Here is a 21,827-nt window from a genome sequence, read left to right as displayed (position 1 = left end):
AATAGCTTTGGCATTGTATTTCCACAAAATATGACCGTTTCCATATTACACTTAGCTGTATATAATGGAGGAAGAAAAGTAATGTGTATCTGACATCAGTCATGCTGCTGAGGGGTGGTTGGTCATTCTGTACAGATTAATGTGCATACAAACTTGCAGACCTGTGGTTGACTAATGGCTTGCAATCGTGTTGTTTACAAGTGTGTAGATTTCTCACAAAAAGCTGAGTGCAAGTCATTTGCTATCAGTTACTCTGGAGAACAACTGCACCATTCAAATATAGTATTACAATAGTGGTGTGCTGCTTGGCACAGTCAGATTGATTAAATACAAGGACACAGTGATATCGATTAAATATCTAGGTGTAATATGCAAAGTGACATTAAATGGATCAAGCATGTAAGGACCGTAGTAGGGAAAGCAAATGATGTGTCCATTCAAATAATGGTAAGATTCAAAATAGTGTGTAAGTAATACTTTATTAACACAGCACAGAAAGAACAAGAGTTAACATAATGTAGCTTCTGAGAGATACAACTGAAATAAATCCTCCTGATCTAGTAGGAATGTGGTGAAGCCAAGAGTCTGTTGTGGCCTGGGTCACAACATCAGTCATACCAGTTCCAGAAGACAATGAATACAGATAATGCCGGCATCAGAGGAGGCAAAGATTCTGAGGGCGACGGCTGGTGGGTTGGTGCAGAAGCTGCTGGGTATTTTCCAGAAATGGTCACTGAGATGCTGAGTCCGGAGAAAGCCACCATCAGAGCAACCAGAGGCAAAGGCAGCTGCTAGCGGATCGGCGTGGCATGCACTGATGGGATGCTAATCACAGCCCAGCATAAGCCCAGAGTGTGATCATAAGCGTGGACTTGTATGCTGCCTGCTTGCAGTTGAGCAGCATCTTAAATAGGCAAGAACTGGAAGGATATCTATATTGTGCACAGTTTGCCTGTAACCTGCAAATGTAATCTACTGCCAAAATTGCAACGGCCACTATTGCTGATTTGCACACTGTAACGTGGTTGTGCCTCTGGTAGCATCTACTGGAAGTTGGCTTGTACTGCTAACAAATCCATGGTGTACTTCCATTGCTCAGCACATACTGCCTCCAGTGGAAGAGTGCCTGGAGCAAGACTATCCACTGGTCACAGATGTTGTGCCGAAGGCAGGAGCAGCTGCCATAGCTTTGGATGTATGGTACAAGGAAAAAGATGATGACATCATCTTTATGTTGATCACAGGTCCTGTATCCACTGCCGGGAGGGGGGGGGGGGGGATCCAAAAAGAAGAGCAGTACCAACAGGTGTCCATGGGAAAGACATACCTTCCCCCAGGCAACACGGGATGTCCGGAGATGTGGGCAGCTCTTGGAACCTGTGACTCTGTCCCTGGAATCTCGGCCCCTAGGTTGTGAAGCAGTTGTTGCAGAGAGAGTGGATGACCCGAGTGTGCCTGTGAATGAAGTTGGTGGGAGGCCTAAAATGAGGAAAAAAGTGCAGGCTCATTGTGGGGGTGGTGAGGACATGAAGTGCTGTGCCGCCCTCGTGCAGAGGCAGGCTATGACTGCAACTTGTAGGTGAAGGTGTGATGCAGCAGAGGCTGCATCAGGTGTGGCTGGAGGATAGTGGCAGGAAGGGCAATGGTGCAGCAAGGGAAGAGGAATGTACCTGGAGGCTGGAGACTGAGACTAGGCAGTGGTGGAAACGTGGGCTCTAAGGTCACGCGTGGGTAGCACAAGTGTGAGCCTGCGGCAGCAGACACACTGTGCACGAGGTGTCGAAGTCATGCATGAGGCACATGAAACGGCAACTGTATGCATCGAGGTCACGTCGGAGGAGAACGGTAATTGGGAGGCAGGATGCAATGGGGAAGACATCGGTGGATCTGGCGTGCACAGGTACAGGTGTACAAGAATAAGGAAGGTCGATAAAGGTGAGCTGAAGTGGTGGGAATAATGCTGCCAGTTTTGCAGGAGCATGGAAGAAAGAGGGAGCAGAGCACCAGAGGCAGCAAAGAAACCAGCATGTAGTCACAAGAAAGACAACCAGGTGAGAGGAGGCATGAAGTGCTGCACCACCGTCATGGTGGAATGCAGGGGCAGTGTCGTGTGCAACTAGAGCGAACATAAATGTGGACCTCATTGCCGATTGATGTGATGTGCCACCCTCTTGAGGGAGGCTGTTCGTGGCTGCATCAATCTGGAAAAGGTATGGGGCCATGGAAGCAGCAATGGGCTTGCCACCACAAGAGGGTGGAAGGTGAGGTTCAGGGCAGCAGGAATGGAGCTGCACCCTTGTCACCAACTGATGTGTCCTGGGCTGTGCCACCCTCAACAGGAAAGACCGTCTGTGACTCCATTTACTTGGCAAACACTTGGAGAGGTAGGGTAGCATATGCTCAGCTGGAGGAAAGGCAGCCGCTGAGCATGAGAACAATGGCAGATAACTCTAGTTGCTGCATCATGTAGACTTTATGCTAGTAGACAACTGATGTGTCCTAACTGGTAGGCTGCATGCAAATAACGATGAGTTTCCAAATAATGTGTAAGTAACACTTTATTAACACAGAACAGAAAGAACACAGTTTAACATAATTTAGCTTCTGATAGATACAACTGAAATGGATCTTCCTCATCAGGAGTGAATGTAACAAAACCAAGAGCATGTCTTGACCTGGGTCGTGACGATGTGTGACGTACATTATCACAATGATCTGTTGTAACATAAGTTGTGACAGTAATGGCTAGGTACAAATACACATACAAGATTACAGTTCCGGCAATATCAAATCTGGGGAAGGACAGCATCGGAGGAGGCAAATACTACAAGTGTGATGGTTGGTGGGTAGGTGCAAATGCTGTTAGTATCAAACTTCCTGGCAGATTAAAAAGTGTTTGCCGGACCGAGACTCGAACTCGGGACCTTTGCCTTTTGCAGGCAAGTGCTCTACCATCTGTGCTACCCAAGCATGACTCACAACCTGCCCTCACAGCTTCAATTCTGCCAGTACCTCGTCTCCTATCTTCCAAACTCCACAGAAGCTGTTACATAACTTCCATTAACAGTCACAGGGATGTTGAGCCTGGTAAAGGCTGGCATTGGAGGAGGCATAGGCTCCACAGCGATTGCTGGTGGATTGGTGTGGTGCAGCTGATGAGAGCTTGGATTAATAAGCCACTCGGCATGGCTAGCATAAGCCCAGCATATGAGCATAAGATGAGACTGTGTGCTGCCTGCTTATAGACATAATCCAGTGTCATGGCTGTAGCGTTGCTATCACTGGTGCATGCGCTGCTTCTGGAGAGGTTGGACCTATAGTGGCACTTGTGGGAGGTTTGCTTGTCAACATGAGTGCTTATACTGTTGATGAATCTGCAGTGCACTTGCATTACTTAGCACACAGTCTGTGGTAGAGGAGCACCTGAAGCAAGACTAATCTGCTGCAAGTGTTGTGCCAAAGGCAGAAAGCGGCCAGTGTACAGCCAGGTATATGGCAGTGAAAGGTTAACTTGAGTTTATTGAGGGAATACTAGGAAACTGTAGCTCATTCATAAAGATGATTGTGATTCAAACACTAGTGTAACCCATTCTTGAGTATTGCTCGAGTGTTTGGGGTCCCCACCAGGTCAGATCAAAGGAAGACATCAAAGCAATTCAGAGCAAGCTGCTACATTTGTTACCTGTACATTCAATACCTGAATATTGTGGAGACGCTTCAAGAATTCAGATGGGAGTCCCTGCAGGGAAGATGACATTCTTTTTGTGAAATACTATTGAGAAAATTTACAGAACTGACATTTCCAGCTGAGTGCAGATCAATTCTACAGCTGCCAATGTACATTTTACATGAGAACTGCAAAGACAAGATAAGAGAAATTAGGGCTCGTATGGATGCATACAGAATGTCATTTTTCCCTGGTTCAATTTTTGAGTGGAACAGGAAAGGAAATAACTAGCTACACTCTGCCACATACTGTACGGTGGAGTATATACAGAGATGTAAATGTAAAAGTGTGTGTTAGAGTGTACTTTTTATTGTATCTTATATTAAGGTCATTTCCCATTTCATTCACAGATGGAGCATATAATGTATGACTGTTGTATGCCTCTGTGTTGTTTTTTGCCTGATCTATTTTTATGATTTCTATGTGAAAAATGAAAAGCACATGAAAAAAATTCATAGTTTTTACTTGAAAGATAATTCTTTTAAGTTTTGTAAGCAGCTTCTCATGAGATGCACGATGTCTTTCTTTGACTGCCAAACAATTAAGCACTTTCAACATTTATGTCTCACTTTCTTGCCAGTTGAACCAGCCTGTGACCTTTTACAGTAGCCTTTTACGTTCAGTGTCCCCATTAGTCCAACCTGGGCCCCACACACTTGAACATGATTCAGGTACAGAGTGTTTTGTATGCGTATCAATTACTCATAGTTTGGCATTTGCTTTACCTCCAACTTGGCGACCATAACCATTCTAAATCATATTTTCATAAATATTCCCACAACAGAACTGATTTTAGTTGGCTCTCATTAATTTTGTAGTCAAAGGATGACACACTTTTGTGAAGCACATAGCTTTGCATTTCTCTAAATAAACAGCTACATGTGTCTCTGCAGCTGGCTGTCATTCTTGTCCAGATGTGACTGGACATTACTGCAATGTTTACAAGCTAGAATAACCTCATACATAGTTGCATTGTCTGCACACCTAAGATTGCAACTAGTAATGCCCACTATTCCACTGATGCATGGCATGAACAGCCAAGGTCTTATTTTACACTCTACTGTGGAAAATCACATACTACTTCAGTGCCTGCAAGTGACTCTCCATCCAAGTTAACACACTGTGTTCTGCCTATCAGAAAAATTTTGCTCAACCTAAAAACATGGTTAACTATCTCACAGGAACACATTTTCTTTGGAATGCAAAGATGCAGTGCTGAAACAAAACCATTTTTGCAGTCAGGAAACAGTTTATCAATCTCTTCTCTATCCAGGTTATAGAGGTTTCATGTGTGAAGGGTGCAAATTGAGTTTCACACGATTGATATTTTTGATGGAGAACATTATTTCCTTCCAGATAGGTCATAATGTTTGAACTAGGAACATGCTCTACCTATCTGTTACAAATAGATGTCAGTGATATAAGTAGTATGATAGTCCTCTGGATCAGCTTTTCTTCTTAATTTGTAGTCAGGTTTGACATGTGCTCTTTTCCAATTGCAGAAAATACAACTCTGCTCAAAGGATCCGCAGTAAATTATGAATGGAGTGAAGCCAATTCACTCACAAATTTTGTATAGAAACTGATAGGAATTGAGATTTGGTGATTGAAGCTGCTCTTCAACACACTAATACTGATCACTATGTCATTTATCTTAATAGCAATACAACTTCTAAATGATGGCAACACTCCTTTAATTTCCTTTGTGAAGGAGCATCTGAAGACAGACTTCAACATTTCCTTTTTTCCTGTTCTTGTCCTGTCCTCAAGTATATGGAGTTTTTGAGTTGTTGATGATTGTAATGTATGACCATAATTTCTCAGGATTTTTGTACAGGTCTTGCAAGAATATTTTACTACAGCACTTATTCAAGTCTTCACTCATTGCCTGTACAGTACCTAAGTGTGTTTCAATTAATATCTGTCTATCTATTGATTTATGCTTTGCTTTGTACTTATTACGTAGCACACATTGCTTCTTAAGAAGTTTTGTAATACTGGCTGTGCACCAAGGGTGATCTCCACCATCTTTAATTATTCTGCTATGAATGTGTTTTTCTAAAGTTTGGCTAACTAACTGATTATACTTGAGCCACAGTTTCTCTATATATTCACTATGTGAATCAAATGATTCCAGCTTATATCTAAGACTAAACATTTACATTTCTCTGCTTACCTTTCTAGCCCCTGGTACCTAGCTGTCCATTACAGCTACAAGTGTACCATGATCACTAATCCTAGTCTCTCTGAAAGCATCCACAAACAATCCAGATATTTTTGTTATCAACAAGTCTAGTATGTTTCAATCATGGACAGGGTGCTAAATAATTTCTTCTAGGTAATGTTTATAGCAGGAAGTCTTCTCTTATTCACCACTTATGATGTTGTAACTGTCTTAAGTCAACAGATGGGCAATTAAAATATACTTCAACTATTAAAGGGTAAACTGGAATTACACACACTAGGAAACGGAGGTTTCCTCTGAAGTTTTCAGTTAATTATGCAACCGAGCCTAGTGACTGAGAGAAGAACTCAGCTTCAACTTTAATCCCATTCCTGACTATTATTTGTGCCCAAACAATCTTGCATGCAGCTTCAATATCTACCTCAATTGATTTAAAATTGCTATCTGCTGCTACAAATACAACACCTCCAATCCTCTGGATGCTTTTAAGTAAACATTTGTGTGTTCCCCAAAGATTGCACAGCTATCATTTTCTTGTTTTAGCCGACTCTCAGTGCTGAATACATGTAGATCCTGCAACTTTTCAATTTGTTTCACATTGTAGCACATTTTTGTGAATGTAAATGCTTCTGTAATTTATCAATAATCAGTATGCTAATCTATCTGGGAAATTTCTGAAGTCATACGTGTATATTTCCAAGCCATCTGCAACAACATTTATATGGGGTGGACGAATAGTCAGCTGCTCTAAAAGACCTTGTATACATTCCATGCCCAATTAGCTACACCCCCCCCCCCCCCCCTCTGGTGTGTAATGTGTCCATGATTTGTCTAGGGAAACCCAGCAGCTCTCAACACCTCTGCACTATTTTCACAACTTAAGACTGTCACAGAATCCCCAAACTCTGGTTCAGTGCTCAAAACACAGGTCCGTGATCATATCTGGAAACAGTGTGAACTTCACTGAGTCACCATAAGCAAGACTGGTTTTTTCAAGTCCTACAACAAATTTTGGAAGGAATCTCAGAATCCAGCTGTCAGGCACTATTTGTTCCGATTTGGGCAATCATCTGCAGCAAGCAGTAGCATTTTGCCCCCTTAAGTGTTGTTGTCATAGTTTCTTTATTGAGTTCATAAGCGCCCCCCCCCCCCCCCCCCAGGAATGCTGTGCTGGAGAGCACACATGCCAGAGACACACATGCATGCCCCCCCCCCCCCCCCCCCCCCGCCACCACCACATGCAAACACACACACACAATACACACGTTTCACCTTCCCATTATGCTATGGCGATTGTGTCATAATTTTCAATAATGTAATGCCCACTAAAGTTGTCAATTATGAAATCACCCTGTTTATTATTTATTTAGTTAGTTGGTTTAAAGGGGGGTGGGGGGGACCAAACTGCGAGGTCATTGGTCCCTTGTTCCCAGTAGAGCAATTACCCAAAGGAAAGAAGAAAACAAAGATGATGTACGGCACAATAACAGGAGAAAGGAAGAACCAGAAGAATGACAGTAGGACAATAAACACTACAATGGACAAAACAGGACAAGAAAACCACAGAGACACGCAAGAAACAGGGAGAAGAGACTAAAACCAAGAAAGCAGATTACCACGGCTGGCTGACCATGAGAATAAAAAAGGAGAAGCCAGCCACTCTGTAACACATTAAAACCTCCACCCTAAAAGCCCTAGGGTGGAGGACACAGAGGGACAAAGGTTATGTGCTAAAATTCAGATCAAATGATAAAACCCACCCTCACGAATAAAACGTAAAACTAAAGCTACTGTTGAGGCATTGTCGGCCAACAACAAAGGTAGGATGCTGGGAAAGTTAAAAGCCTGCCACAGAGCGGTTAAAAGTGGGCAGTACAGCAAGAGGTGGACAACTGTCATTTGGGAGCCACAACGACAATGAGGTGGGTCCTTGTGACGGAGGAAGTAAATGTGTGTGGGCCACGTTTGGCCAATGCATAGCCGACAAAGGACAACTGATTCCCTGCGAGAAGCTCGCAGGGAAAACTTCCACACATTCACAATCTCCCTAATGGCACACAGTTTGTTATGCATAATGTTATGCCACTCCGTCTCCCAAAGCCAAAAAACCTTGCGGCGTAAGACAGAACGCAGGTCAGTTTCAGAGATGCCCATCTCCAAGAGCACTTTCCACGTAGCCTGTTGGTCAGCCTGTAAGCAAGTTTGTTGCCTGGGATTCCAACACATCCTGGGGCCCACACAAACACCACTGAACGACTAGACTGTTCCAGGACAGAGATGGACTCCTGGATGTTTGCTACCAAAGGATGGCAAGGATAGCACTGGTCGATAGCTTGTAAGCTGCTCAGGGAGTCAGAACAGAGAAGAAACGACTCACCAGAACAGGAACGGATGTACCGAAGGGCACGAGATATGGCTACAAGCTCTGCAGTGAATACACTGCAGCCAGTGGGCAAGGAATTCTGTTCAATATGGCCTCTGTGGACATAGGCGAAGCCAACATTACCATCAGCCATCGAGCCATTGGGGTAAACAACTTCAGAGCTCCGGAACATGTCAAGAATCAAGAGGAAGTGACAGCGGAAAGCGGCGGGGTTAACTGAGTCCTTAGGGCCATGTAAAAGGTCCAGACGAAGCTTCGGCCGAGGTGTACACCATGGAGGTGTATGTGAATGGACCTCAGGTAGAGGTGGTAAAGGGAAGGACTCCAGTTCAGAGACAAGAGATCGTACGCAAACTGCAACTGTGAGCCCTGACATGGGCCGCCAATGTAGGAGATGAACTGCCACAAGTGGGAAAAGGAGATGGTAATTCGGATGCGCAGGAAAACTACAAATGTGTGCACCATAACTGGCAAGCAGTTGTGCACATCAGATCCACAATGGAGGGACTCCGGCCTCTACCAGGACACTGGTCACCGAACTCATTCTAAAAGCTCCCGTTGCTAGTTGAACGCCACAGTGGTGCAGTGGGTCGAGAAAACACAATGCTGAGGGTGCTGCTGAGCCGTAAACCAGACTCCCATAGTCAAGGCAGGATTGAACAAGGGCTCTATAGAGTTGCAGCAGCATAGAGTGATCTGCACCCCAGTTGGTGTTGCTCAGGCAGTGGAGAGCATTGAGGTGCTGCCAGCACTCCCGCTTAAGCTGACAAAGGTGAGGTAGCCAAGTCAATTGGTTGTTGAAAACCAGTCCTAAAAATCGATACATCTCCACTACAGTGAGTAGATCATCATTAACATAAAGTTCAGGTTCCGGATGAATGGTACAACGCTGACAGAAGTACATGACACACGACTTCGGGGCTGAAAACTGGAAGCCTTAGGCTACAGCCCATGACTGCGCCTTGTGAATGGCTCCTTGTAGGCGCCACTCACCAACACCAGTACTGGAGGAGCATACAGAGAAGGGGAGGATGAAGGCCCTACAGCTGCTGCAAGGCCATTAATGGCCACTAAAAATAGAGATACACTCAATATGGAGCCCTAAGGAACGCCATTCTCCTGAATACGGGGGAACTATGGGAGGCACCAACTTGGACACAGAAAGTAGGGAGCGACAGGAAGTTTTGGATACAAATAGGGAGCGGGCCCCAGAGACCCCACTCATACAATGCGGCAAGGATATGATGTCACCAGGTCATTTCGTATGCTTTACGTAAGTCAAAAAAGACAGCAATAAAAAGACAGCAATCAGGTGTTGGTGTCTGGAAAGGACTGTTTGGATGGCAGACAAGATTACCAGTAGTAGAGCGACCCTGGTGGATGCTGCCCTGGCATGGAGCCAGTAGGCCACATGACTCCAGGACCTATCCCAACCGCCGATGCGCCATACATTCCAGCAGCTTACAGAGAACGCTGGTAAGGCTGATAGCTATCCACATCAAGCTGATTTTTACCAGGTTTTAGCATCGGAATGATGGTGCTCTCCCGCCACTGCGATGGAAAGACATCATCACACCAGATCCGGTTGAAGATTAGGAGGAGATATCGCTTGTAGTCAGACGAGAGATGTTTAATCATCTGACTGTGGATCTGCTCAGCCCAGGAGCTGTGTCGGGGCAATGTGCAAGGGTGCTGAGGAGCTCCCACTCTGTAAATGGGGCATTATAGGGTTCATTGTGGCGTGTAGTGAACAAGTTTGAGGATGTGAAAGGCTGGGGGGTAGTTCTCCGACACAGACGTTCATAGTGCTCAGCAAAGTGCTCGGCAACTGTGTTTGTGTTGGTAGAGAGCACACCATTGATGTTAACGCCAGGGACACCTGTTGGGGTCTGGTACCCAAAAAGATGTCTGATCTTCAAACTTGGTTCAAATGGCTCTGAGCACTATGGGACTTAAATTCTGAGGTCATTAGTCCCATAGAACTTAGAACAACTTAAACCTAACTAACCTAAGGACATCACACACATCCATGCCGGAGGCAGGATTCGAACCAGTGACTGTAGCGGTCACGCGGTTCCAAACTGTAGCGCCTAGATCTAGGTCCTCAGTGGATGCCAGAATCTTCACCTCATCCTTGGACACAGAGCTTGTAGGTAGCTGTGGTGTGGGTGCCACGGCAATTCTGTTGGTCTTGGGGGTCTTCTTTCTGGATTTCTCTCGCTGATCCTTGTGTTTCTCTGGCTGGGAGGGCTTCACTAATTCAGTCTCCGGAATTGAGGATGATCGTAAAGCCCTACGCCCAACTGCTTTTGGGTACTTCAGCCACTGGTGGGTGTCATCTTCCCTACTAGCAGAAACCTGGGAAGGGAGTGACCCAAGAGACCCCTCCCTAGCAAGAAGAGGTGAAGAAGACTTACACTTCTCCAGCTGAGAAGTGGGGACTGGTGTCCCTGATGGTTGGGAGGACAGTGCTCCCGAGGTAGGTGGTGCGGGAACAACAGGGAGGGAAGTGCCCCCCAACCATCGAGGGGGCAGGTGTAGTCTTCCGGCTCTGAGAGCCGAGTAGAACTCACGGAACTGATGGAACTACAACTGTTCTCATAGCAACGACATAAGAGGAGGTCATAGCCACAGGATATAGGCGCTCATATTTCCTCTTGGCCTCTGCGTAGGTCAGTCGGTCCAGTGTCTTGTATTCCATGATTTTCCTTTCTCGCTGTAAAATCCTGCATTCTGGTGAGCAAGGGGAATGATGTTCTGCAGTTGACACAGATGGGAGGCAGGGCACATGGAGTACCAGGATGGGATGGATATCGACAATCTCGATATGTGATGCTGGAAGTACAATGGGAAGACACATGGACGAACTTCCAGCACTTAAAGCACCGCAATGGGGGAGGGATATATGGCTTGACATCACAGCGGTAGACCATCACCATGACCATCTCGAGTAATGTGTCACCCTCAAAGGCCAAGATGAAGGCACCGGTGGCAACTTGATTATCCCTCGGACCCCGATGGACGCGCTGGACGAAATGAACTCCTCGTCACTTTAAGTTGGCAATCAGCTTATCATCAGACTGCAAAAGAAGGTCCCTGTGGAATATAATACTATGGACCGTATTTAAGCTCTTATGAGGCATGATGGTAACGGAAACATCCCCCAGTTTGTCACAAGCGTGTAATGCCCGTGACGCGGCAGAGGATGCCATTTCTATCAAGACTGACCCTGACCACATTTTGGACAAGCCCTCCACCTCCCCAAATTTGTCCTCTAAATGCTCTAGAAAAAACTGAGGCTTCATCAAGACAAAGAAGTCCCCATCAGCTCTAGTACATACACGGTACCAGGGCGAATAAGGTTCGCTGCCAATCTGAGCATGGCATTCCTCCCATGGTGTGGCCAAGGAGGGGAACTATTTAACATTATACTTCCTTGCACTGTACTGAGACTTGGAGCGCTTAGAGACTGCTGGCATTTGATCACCAGCAAGTGATGACGTGGTACACTTCATCGCGCATAGTCTGCCCTGATGCCTCCCACTCAAACCAGGGGCCCTTGCCACAGGTGCAACCCAGCCACAGCAAAGGCCACCTGGGAGTCCAGATGCCCCAGGGTAATGGATATCTACTCCTTGGCGTACGTGAGGAATTAATTGCGCAGACATCAGCAGAGCAATTCGTGTGTAGTCAGGGGGCTACAACCAACAGGGTACATGGCGGCCCCACCACAACGGACTGGCTACCGTGCTGGATATGAGGTGCAAAGAATTCCATGGTCATAGCCGGTGCAGAAAATGACACTGCATATTGGGTGGAGGAAAATGCACTCAGAAAGGTGTCCTCGCTCAAAAGATGGAGGATGAGCAGGACCGCAATGCCACGATGAGAAAGTGGGCTAAAGATCTCAATTGGTTTGCTCTTCAGGAAAATTTTGAAAAATGGAGGTCAAAACCTACAGGGGACCATCACATAAAGGCCGAAAGGTGTGAGACTCTTTTTAGTCGCCTCTTACGACAGGCAGGAATACCTCGGGCCTATTCTAACCCCCAGACCCACAGGGGGCATTTATTTAGTTCTCCTCCACAGTTGCATACAATCTTTAATTGCAACTAGATTCAAACGTTTGTGTTCATTTTTAAACCATTTCTTGCATCTCTAATAATTGACTGTAACCTAATTCCAGTGGAACACTAGAAAGACTTGTTCATACAGAAAGTTCCACTGGAATTATGTTACTGTTACAAAACTAAAAAAAAATAAAAAATATTACTTTAATGATTAAATACATTGCTGCCCATTAAAATTACAACAAAACGGTGATGGCATGCAATGAACATCAAACTGATACAAAGAGAACTTCATGCTTAGAAATTAAAAGATTAGAATTGCAGTGCAACATGCCAGAGTATGTAGGAGTAATGCCACCTACATTTTGTATCTAAGAAAAGAATACACTATGGGTTTCTCCTTCAAAAATCACATTGTAAAAATTGGTAGTTTGTGAGAAGATAGTGTTATGCCTCCCTTGTGTGAGGAGAAATATCTACTCAGTATATGTTGAGATTTAACAATGGCAAGATTACGGTCTTTCCAGACTGTGGTTTGTCAAATTAAGATATTGTTAATCTATTATATTCAGAATCCCACGTCTGTCATGCAAATATGGAATTGATAGTTGCAGGAGGGCTATACTCAAAACCCTGTAGTATCTCAGAAGTCCCGTTCGACTAGTGCCTGAGAGAACAAACGTATTGTTCCCTCTGTCGTGTAGGATTGAACAGCTGTCTCATGGACCTCGAGACAATAAGTGGACTTGTTTGCAGTAAGGCAAATATCCACATGAAAAGTACAACAACTCTGGAGCACCATAGACCGTCGGCACGGATAGTGATCACTATTTCAGCTAGCCTCAACACGGCAGCAGAGAAGGGCACAGCGGCAGTGGTGCACCCAATGATAACACTGGACACTGCAGTGGCATGACATCATCTCTACAGATAAGTCCCAGTTGTGTGTACATTATCACAATGGATGTGGAGAGCAAACATTGCCTGACTGGATTTATCGTCATCATCATAAGGGCCCAGTCGCATACTAATGCCAGTGGCTAAACCCTATCTTTGAGGTCTCCGTGATGCTATCTTCTGACAAGATATCACAAGACACATGCTGCTCGCGCTGCTCTGACTTAGTTTGCTACTCGAGGTTTTTGTTTGACTGTTGCCCTCTCTGGCATATTCCTTAGATCTCTAACCCAGAGAAAACATCTAATCGAGGGTTGCTGAGAGACTGGCACACCCTTCGCACCAGCCACTATGATGAACTTCAGCATACAGCTGCAGCAGCACGGAATGATTTACCTGTATCTCGATACTTGGTGAGGTTAGAGCCTTTGCTGCTGGCAGACATCACAATTCTGTGTACTAAATTTTGCCTCCATATTACCTACAAATTTAATCTAGTGATCCACCTACCAACTGTACTATATATGGCTTCCTACAATACTATATATGGACAACAAGTAAAATTTCGTGGCTTGCTATCTTCCCTGATGTTGCAGTTTTCAGTGGCCAGCAGATTATTAAAAGTATGTTACTCTGATAGCCTCTATTAAAGCTGACTATGAAAATGAATGCATAATTTTTCGTGTTAATGTAGACTCAGATTACAAAATCCATATAAATAAATGACAGCAGATAACACATAGGGAAGAGAGGGGAGAGAATAAATAGACAAGAACTGCTGGACTCTACTCCAATTTGAATCTGGACCATTTAAAAAAAGTTATGAACAGTATTAAAGTAAGCACAAGTAGTATTTTGAAGGTCTTAAGCAAGTATACATACTTCATCGTTGCTCTGCTGTAACTTCTTTGGCAGCTTCTTTTTCTTTGGAGGTGGCTCCCTTTCACCCAGTGTATTGTGTGGGCACTTATAGCTTAAGTGCCCCTCTTCACCACATTCATAACATCGTGATTTATCAGGGTAATTGCGTCGTCTGATAAATTCAGTACTACGACCATTGTCAGTAGCTAGACTACTCTTCAGTGTACGACCAAACATCTGGAACATCACATTTTTACGGGAAGATTATGCTACTATTGCCAAACTACACAGAAAATACTGCACAATCTATACATGGCTTGAATAGTGAGCCACAGATTATCAATAATAAGCATGTCACTTTGCAAATACAATTGCAATGAGTATAATAGGTCTCAGAATTGTGTAGTAGTAAACTATCTCAAGACTAAAAAAGAGAGGTATCTACAATAATGGCAATGGGTATCACCTAGAAATTGGTCATATTAAATTGCTAATGTCTGCCTGCTGTAAAGCTATGGCATACATTCTGGACTCATACACTCATGGATACCATTAGCATTACTGAAAAAAAAGAGGTAGAAAAAAACAGTCGAAAATATTTGGACATTTTATCTGTTACTTTAAAAAAACACATCAAATTACACCTTACCACTAGCAATTGTAAAAATATTTTCAGATCCCCATAATTTTTCCATTCTCTATAATGTATATTGTCCGCCGCTCGTGGTCTCGCGGTAGTGTTCTCGCTTCCCGAGCACAGGGTCCCGGGTTCAATTCCGGCCGGGGTCAGGGATTTTCACCTGCTCCAAGATGACTGGGTGTTTTTGTGTCGTCTTCATCATCATCGTCCATCCCCATTACAGTCAGAGGAAGGCAAACCACCTCCATTAGTACTTTGCCTAGTACAGTTGTGCGGGTCTCCCACATCATTCTCCTACACTCTGTCAAGAAACATGGGACTTCATTTCAATTTCCATAATGTATATTCTTTGCCCTCTAACAACATTTTCATCTCCCATGCCTAAATCCAGAGCTCAATATAGTTGCTAGAAGATGACTACTACAAAGTGCCACTAACAAAAATGGGAATTTTGACAACTATACTTCATGCATCACCTGAGAGCCTCAGGAACATTTTTATCATGTTGAAATGTCAAACAGTTCATGGGACTGTTATAATATTAAATACGCTCCTACTTAGAATTAGTCATTTCCATGTATAACTACCCATATTTCATGTTTTGCAGGTGATGTTTCAACACTGCTGGATACCAATACAGGAAATAAAAAAAAGGTAAATTCAATTAATCCTCTCCCGATTTCTATACAAACGTAAACATTTTGATTCTTTTATTGTTGCCTCCACTTAAAATATTCTGTTCTGGTGTCATTTTGCACATGGTTTTAGAAATGCTGCTATTTCTCCTCCAGATTCATCTTAGATGAAATGATCTGCAGTGGACAGTTAGATGTTACACGGATCATTTGCATGATAATTCTTAATGTTGTGGAATGGGTCATTCTATATTCGCATCACAAAATATTTTGTAAGTATGCCTACATGCTGATCATTTACAAGTGTTATTTTTGATTTCTACTCACCATCTTTTACACATTACATTAATGGTAAGTCTTATGCGGACTGTAAGGAGTTGTCATGAAGAAAAGTTTTCATTTTATTTTCAAATTTTACTTTGCTGTCTGTCAGGCATATTATATCACTGGGTAACTGATCAAACATTTTGGTTGCAGTATTGTGCAACCCTTTTTGTGCTAAAGCCAACCTTAATGGTTTCCCCATGTAGCTAATGTGAATGATGGGATGGTGACTTTGATTAGGCCATTACCAACTTCCCACACTATCCTCATCTAATCCTACCATATTTTGTTACCGTCTTATGATCTGGCATGTCTGATACTATTTATTTGTTTGTTTATTTATTATACTGAATGGTCTGTGAATCAATAAGTAAATAAAATGAAATGAATGTCATTTTTCTTCTAGTATTGTAATTAATGCACATCATTGTTACTTTTGAATTGTAGCGGATTATTTACAACGAACTTCATGAGGGAATAAATATACAGTGAAGAGTAGTCAAAATGCCTAACTCATTAAACAGATGTCAACAAAATGATCATGGATGAGCACTACATATTACTCTTACAGCATGCTTTTGAGCAATGAAGACTTTCTTTCTTAAAAATGAGTTATCCCAGAAAATTATTCCATAAGACATTATCAAATGGAAATGAACATAATATGTCAACTTACTGATTTCTGTCTCTCCCCTAGATTTATAATGATTTTCTAAGTGCAAATGGGGCTGAAGAGGATCTGCTGGCTGAGTACATATGCCAGACATGGCATGTTGTGTCTTTCAGAAGGATATTACGTTTGGGGTAAGCAGTTGAGAGCAGGAGTGACATAACGACAGGCAAGGCTATATCTAGACTGGGTAGGTGGCAAAGTATCATCTTGACAGTATTACAAAGCATTTTGTGGTGAGTGTTTTCCGTTAAAGTGTACAGTGGAAATTATGTGAATCCATGGAGGAACATCATAATTTTTCCAACCAAAATGGCATTAACGAAGTGAGCATTTGAGTCGGGGACTGGGGGATGTGGGTGTAGTAAGGTATTAGCAAAACAGGGGAACATGGTAATGGAGATCTATTTATGGACAGGTGTGGGTGGCACTGCCTATTTATGAAAGCATTATCAAGACCATCAACATAATGAAAGATGGCGTACTTGGCACTACAGATATAGAATCCATGGAATGCAAGGCTACAGGGTAATTACTTCTGCAGGAGGAGTGGCAGCCATCAAGCAAGTACTGTTGGATGTATTATTGCCTGGTCGGCTTAATACGGACTGAGTCCCTCACGAAAAACCGGAGCAGTGGAAGTCAATGTGCATGGGATGCCTTCCTTCTCAGAAGAGAACTATGCAAAATGAGTTTGGGAGACGACACAGTGATTCTGAAAGAATGTGGCCTTGAGTCCCTGTCTTTTTAATTCCAGTTGTCTGCTGTTACTTCATAAGTAGTTTTTTCTCCTAATGTATTTAACCACAGTTCCACTCCAAAGACACTGTTTGTAGCTTCATTTGCCCTAAAAAACATTTTCAAATCAATTGATCTGTTTACTAATTTTTTACAAAAAGTACTGAATTTGAAATAATGCCATACTAATATTTGAAATGTTATAAAAATGATAAGCAATTCATGTGTGACTAACCTCCTTCCCATTAATAGATTTGGCACAAGACAATGCATCTTCTTTCTTTAAAAATAACACAAAAGCAACACCTTTACTTCTTCTGGTATTTCGATCCTTTAACACAGTCACCCTGCAACAAAATTCATATTTTTCCATTATTTCTGTCACTACAGCAAATTAATGGACTGTCATAATACACTAGAATTACAGTCATCTCCCATTTGAGCAACAGATGCAAAATTTTACTTTAATCTCACATATACGCACACACTTTCCAATGAAACATATGAAAAGACAACCCCTCATACAGGTTAGGTTAGTGAAACAATAAGATGTACAAGTACATCAATGTATGGGGTTTTATTTTAACAGCCTAACAATGATGTTATGATAAAAGTATGGCTTTGTAAATTTTACTGCTAAAGCAAACTTCAGACTGTTCATATGTGGTATATTCTGTTCACATGTTACTCAAGTACATCCAGTAAATTAAGTTGGAAAAGTGGATGTATATAGTGAAGTGATGATTATTATATAATACTATATATTTCTCAAATAAATAAACAGAGTTTTTTACTCTCCATTTTTTCTTTTGCTTGTGAGACACAATTTCTTCAAAGCCATTACTTTCTTACAAGGGAACCTCCCCATCGCAGCCCCCTCAGAATTAGTTATAAGTTGGCACAGTGGATAGGCCTTGAAAAACTGAACACAGATCAATTGAGAAAACAGGAAGAAGTTGTGTGGGACTATAAAAAAATAAGCAAAATATACAAACTGAGTAGTTCATGGGAAGATAAGCAACATTAAGGATAATGGGAACGCAGGAGCGCCGTGGTCTCGTGGTAACGTGAGCAGCTGCAGAACAAAAGGTCCTGGGTCCAAATCTTCCATCGAGTGAAAAGTTTAATATTTTATTTTCAGTTTATGTGACAAACTCTTATGTTTTCATCACTTTTTTGGGAGTGATTATCACATCCAGAAGAAAACCTAAATTGGGCAAGGTAGAAGAATCTTTTTACCCATTCGCCAAGTGTACAAGTTAGGTGGGTCGACAACATATTCCTGTCATGTGACACACATGCCGTCACCAGTGTCGTATAGAATATATCAGATGTGTTTCCCTGTGGAGGAATCGGTTGACCTATGACCTTGCGATCAAATGTTTTCGGTTCCCATTGGAGAGGCACGTCCTTTCGTCTACTAATTGCACAGTTTTGCGATGTGGTCGCAAAACACAGACACTAAACTTATTACAGTGAACAGAAATGTCAATAAACGAACGGACAGATAATAACTATGCAAAAATAAAGAAAGTAAAATTTTCACTCGAGGGAAGACTTGAACCAAGGACCTCTCATTCTGCAGCTGCTCACGCTACCATGGGACCACGGCGCTTCTGAGCTCACATTGTCCATGATGTTGCCTATGTGGCCCATGGACTACTCAGTTTGTGTATTTTGCTTATTTTTTCACAGTTCCACACAACTTCTTACTGTTTTCTCAATTGATCTGTGTTCAGTTTATCAAGGCCTATCCACTGTGCCAACTTATAACTAAATCTGAGGGGGGTGCAATGGGGAGGTTCCCTTGTTAGTAATAGAATATTACATCCATGGTTATCAGTGTTGCAGTTGTGTTATTACTTTGTTCTGAAATGTTATAGAACAGTTCTTGTAGATTATAAATATACTTCCGGATTAAATAGGATCACTCAATGAGAAGCAGCAGCATTGAGTTGTTAATAGGCACACACACGAAAGAAAGAAAACTTGCTAGCTTTCAGAATTATCCTTTGCCAAGCTAAGGTAAAACACACACACACACACACACACACACACAAAACCTATGTACCTACATTGGGTACCAGCTAGACCAATAGTTCCATTTGCGGCAGGTGAACTGGCCATGGTCGGGGTAGTATCAGATGAGGTGGGTTGAGAGAGAGGACATCAGAGGCAGGGAGAAGGACTAGGGTTGGGAGGTTAGCAGCTCAGAAGGAGGCAGCTGGCTTGCTGGCTAGGAATGCAGGAGGGCGGGGTGACAGGTGTATGGGCTGGCACAACTGTAGCAACCGGTGGTAAGCAGCAAACACTGAAGGCAATGTGGGGACATGAATTGGGAAGAGGTGAAAAAATGGAGGAAAGGAAAATTGTTGTGAAACTGCAGCCAGGAAGATTCCAGGAGAGGAGAATATATTGCAAGGATAATTCTCTCTGTGTAGCTTAGAGAAGCTGATGTTGGAAGGAAGCATCCAGATGGCTCGGGTTGCAAAGCAGCCATTGAAACTGAGCATGTTGTGCTGAGCTGCATGTTCTGTCACTGGGTGGTCAACAGTTTGGTGATGGCCATCCATCCTGGTGGACAGCTGGTTGGTGGTCATACCAACATAAAAGGCTGTGTAGTGTTTGCAGCAAAGTTGATATATGACATGGCTACTTTCACAGAAGGTCCAGTCTCTGATGGGGTAGGATAAGCCTGTGACAGAAGTGGAGTATGATGTGCTGGGTAGGTAGATGTAATAGATCTTGAACTTAGTCTGTCACAGGGATCTGATCCCTATGGCAAGAGGTTGGGAGTAAGGATGGCACAGGGAAGGATCAGGATGTTGTGTTGCTTGGGCAGGTGACAGAACACCACTTAAAGAGCATTGGGAAGGATCTTGGGAATGATGTCCCTCATTTCAGAGCAGGATTAGACATAATCAAGGCCCTAGCAAAAGATATTGTTTAGTTTTTTCAATCCAGGGTGATACTGGGTGATGAGGAGGCACTCCTTTGTAGCTGACTCTTGGGGATAGTGGAAGAATTGAAGGTGTCTCAGGATATGGCAGGCGAAATTTGTTTGTGGACTACAGTAGATTTGAGGGGTACTGCCTGCCTGTGAAGGTCTTTGTGAGGCCTTCAACATACTGGGCAAGAGAGTTCTTATCACATAAGATATGTTGTCCACAGTTGGTTAGGCTGGGTACAACACACACACACACACACACACACAGGTGGCTACACTGTATGGGAGGGAATTTTTGGTGTTGGCCACAAAACCACCCTATTAGTCTCACTACAACTTTTTCCATCCTCTCCACTCCACCTACCTCATGCTATATTATCAATTTCTTCTTATAACCACTTGCCCATTACCTGCATCATTTTCCATTTCCTAAAAACATTCCTACTGCAATGGACCCCTATTCCACCTTTCTGCACCAGTTCAGAAAAGTATCCCTTTTCCTGTCTAAAACCCAGTCCCACATCCTGTTCCTTACATGCTGTCTGAACCATGGAATGCCCCCAATGGCCTAAACATAAAAATTCCCTTCTCTGGATGCCACTCCTCCTTTCAAACGACCTTCACCTTTTCACATTCTGCCAGTCCCTATCTCTCATGAACCTGGTACTGCTGCAAAAACACCTCTCCATGGCACAGACATCCCAGAACAACCTCTATTCCACCTGCAATAGACTCTCACTATGCAATCCACACTGCATACACTAAATCTCTGCAACAGAAACCCTTGAATTCCAACACCTGGAGGAGCGTTCCATCCCCATAAACTGTCCAACCTGTTGACATCCTACTCCCACCCTGGGGCACCACACCCATCAACATCCATTCTTCTCACAGTAAAACCCCTCATAGCACGTAGACTCTACCTAGCTAACCTCTTCAACTTACCACATCCTTCAAAAGTCCCTCCTAACACCTCACAAAACCCAGAATCCAAAATACTGTTGTTAACCTCTCCACCATAAACCTCAGTCCCACAAAAGTTTCAGTCCTATCCAAAGGCCTAACCATCAGCCCTACCCCCAAAATTTAACCCTATTGTACTAGTTAAAGGCCTCTTTCCTTCTCCAGATCCCTACAGTTGAAACACTTATTTGCCAGCAATCCCTCCAACCAAAGCCAACCTAATCTAAACACTGAACCTTGCCTCTTCCAGTTCATACCACAATCCAACAATGACGCTTCTATCCTCCGAGCTTACCAAACCCTAGTCTGCTTCCAGAAATTCCTCACCTCCAACTTGGGCTCACCATCCTTCGCCATGAACCTTCCTAAGAACACTAAAGAAAAAAAAAATAGCCATACACAACCTGAAAACAGATCCAGCCCTAATCAACCTCCCTGCAGATGAAGGTTCCATCACTGTCGTGATGATTCGCAGTGACTACCTGACGGAAGACCTCTGCCAACTGACTGAATTGTCCACATTCTAACTCTGCGACAGTGCTCCCATCCCAGAAGTCCAACATAACCTCCAATCCCTAGTGAAATCCATAGACACTTCACAAAACCTCTCACCTGAGCCCATCTCCCTCCTCACTGCAATAACACACCTACCTGCTCCTCAAAATCCACAAATCCAATGATCTTGGACACGCTATTGTGCTCCCACTGAAATATTTCTGCTCTTGTTAACCAACATCTCCAATCAGCTGCCTGAAACCTAGCCACCAATATCAAAGATACCAGCCAC

At 43.4% G+C, this 21,827-nt stretch overlaps 1 protein-coding gene across 2 annotated transcripts in view; it reads right to left on the bottom strand.

Annotated features, from left to right (window-relative positions):
- The window catches only part of LOC126262231 (zinc finger CCHC-type and RNA-binding motif-containing protein 1-like), a 79,451-nt gene that overhangs the window by 11,208 nt on the left and 46,416 nt on the right, over nt 1-21,827 (bottom strand). For both annotated transcript variants that reach the window (XM_049958699.1, XM_049958689.1), the window contains exons 2-3: nt 17,366-17,477; nt 14,145-14,360 (exon numbers count right to left, since the gene is read on the bottom strand). In XM_049958699.1, coding sequence (XP_049814656.1) covers nt 14,145-14,360; nt 17,366-17,477 — 328 coding nt within the window. The remainder of the gene's footprint in view (nt 1-14,144; nt 14,361-17,365; nt 17,478-21,827) is intronic.

The sequence above is a fragment of the Schistocerca nitens genome, chromosome 1 (genome assembly GCF_023898315.1).
Source record: "Schistocerca nitens isolate TAMUIC-IGC-003100 chromosome 1, iqSchNite1.1, whole genome shotgun sequence".
Lineage (NCBI taxonomy): Eukaryota > Metazoa > Arthropoda > Insecta > Orthoptera > Acrididae > Schistocerca > Schistocerca nitens.
This window is presented reverse-complemented; position numbering and strand designations above follow the sequence as displayed.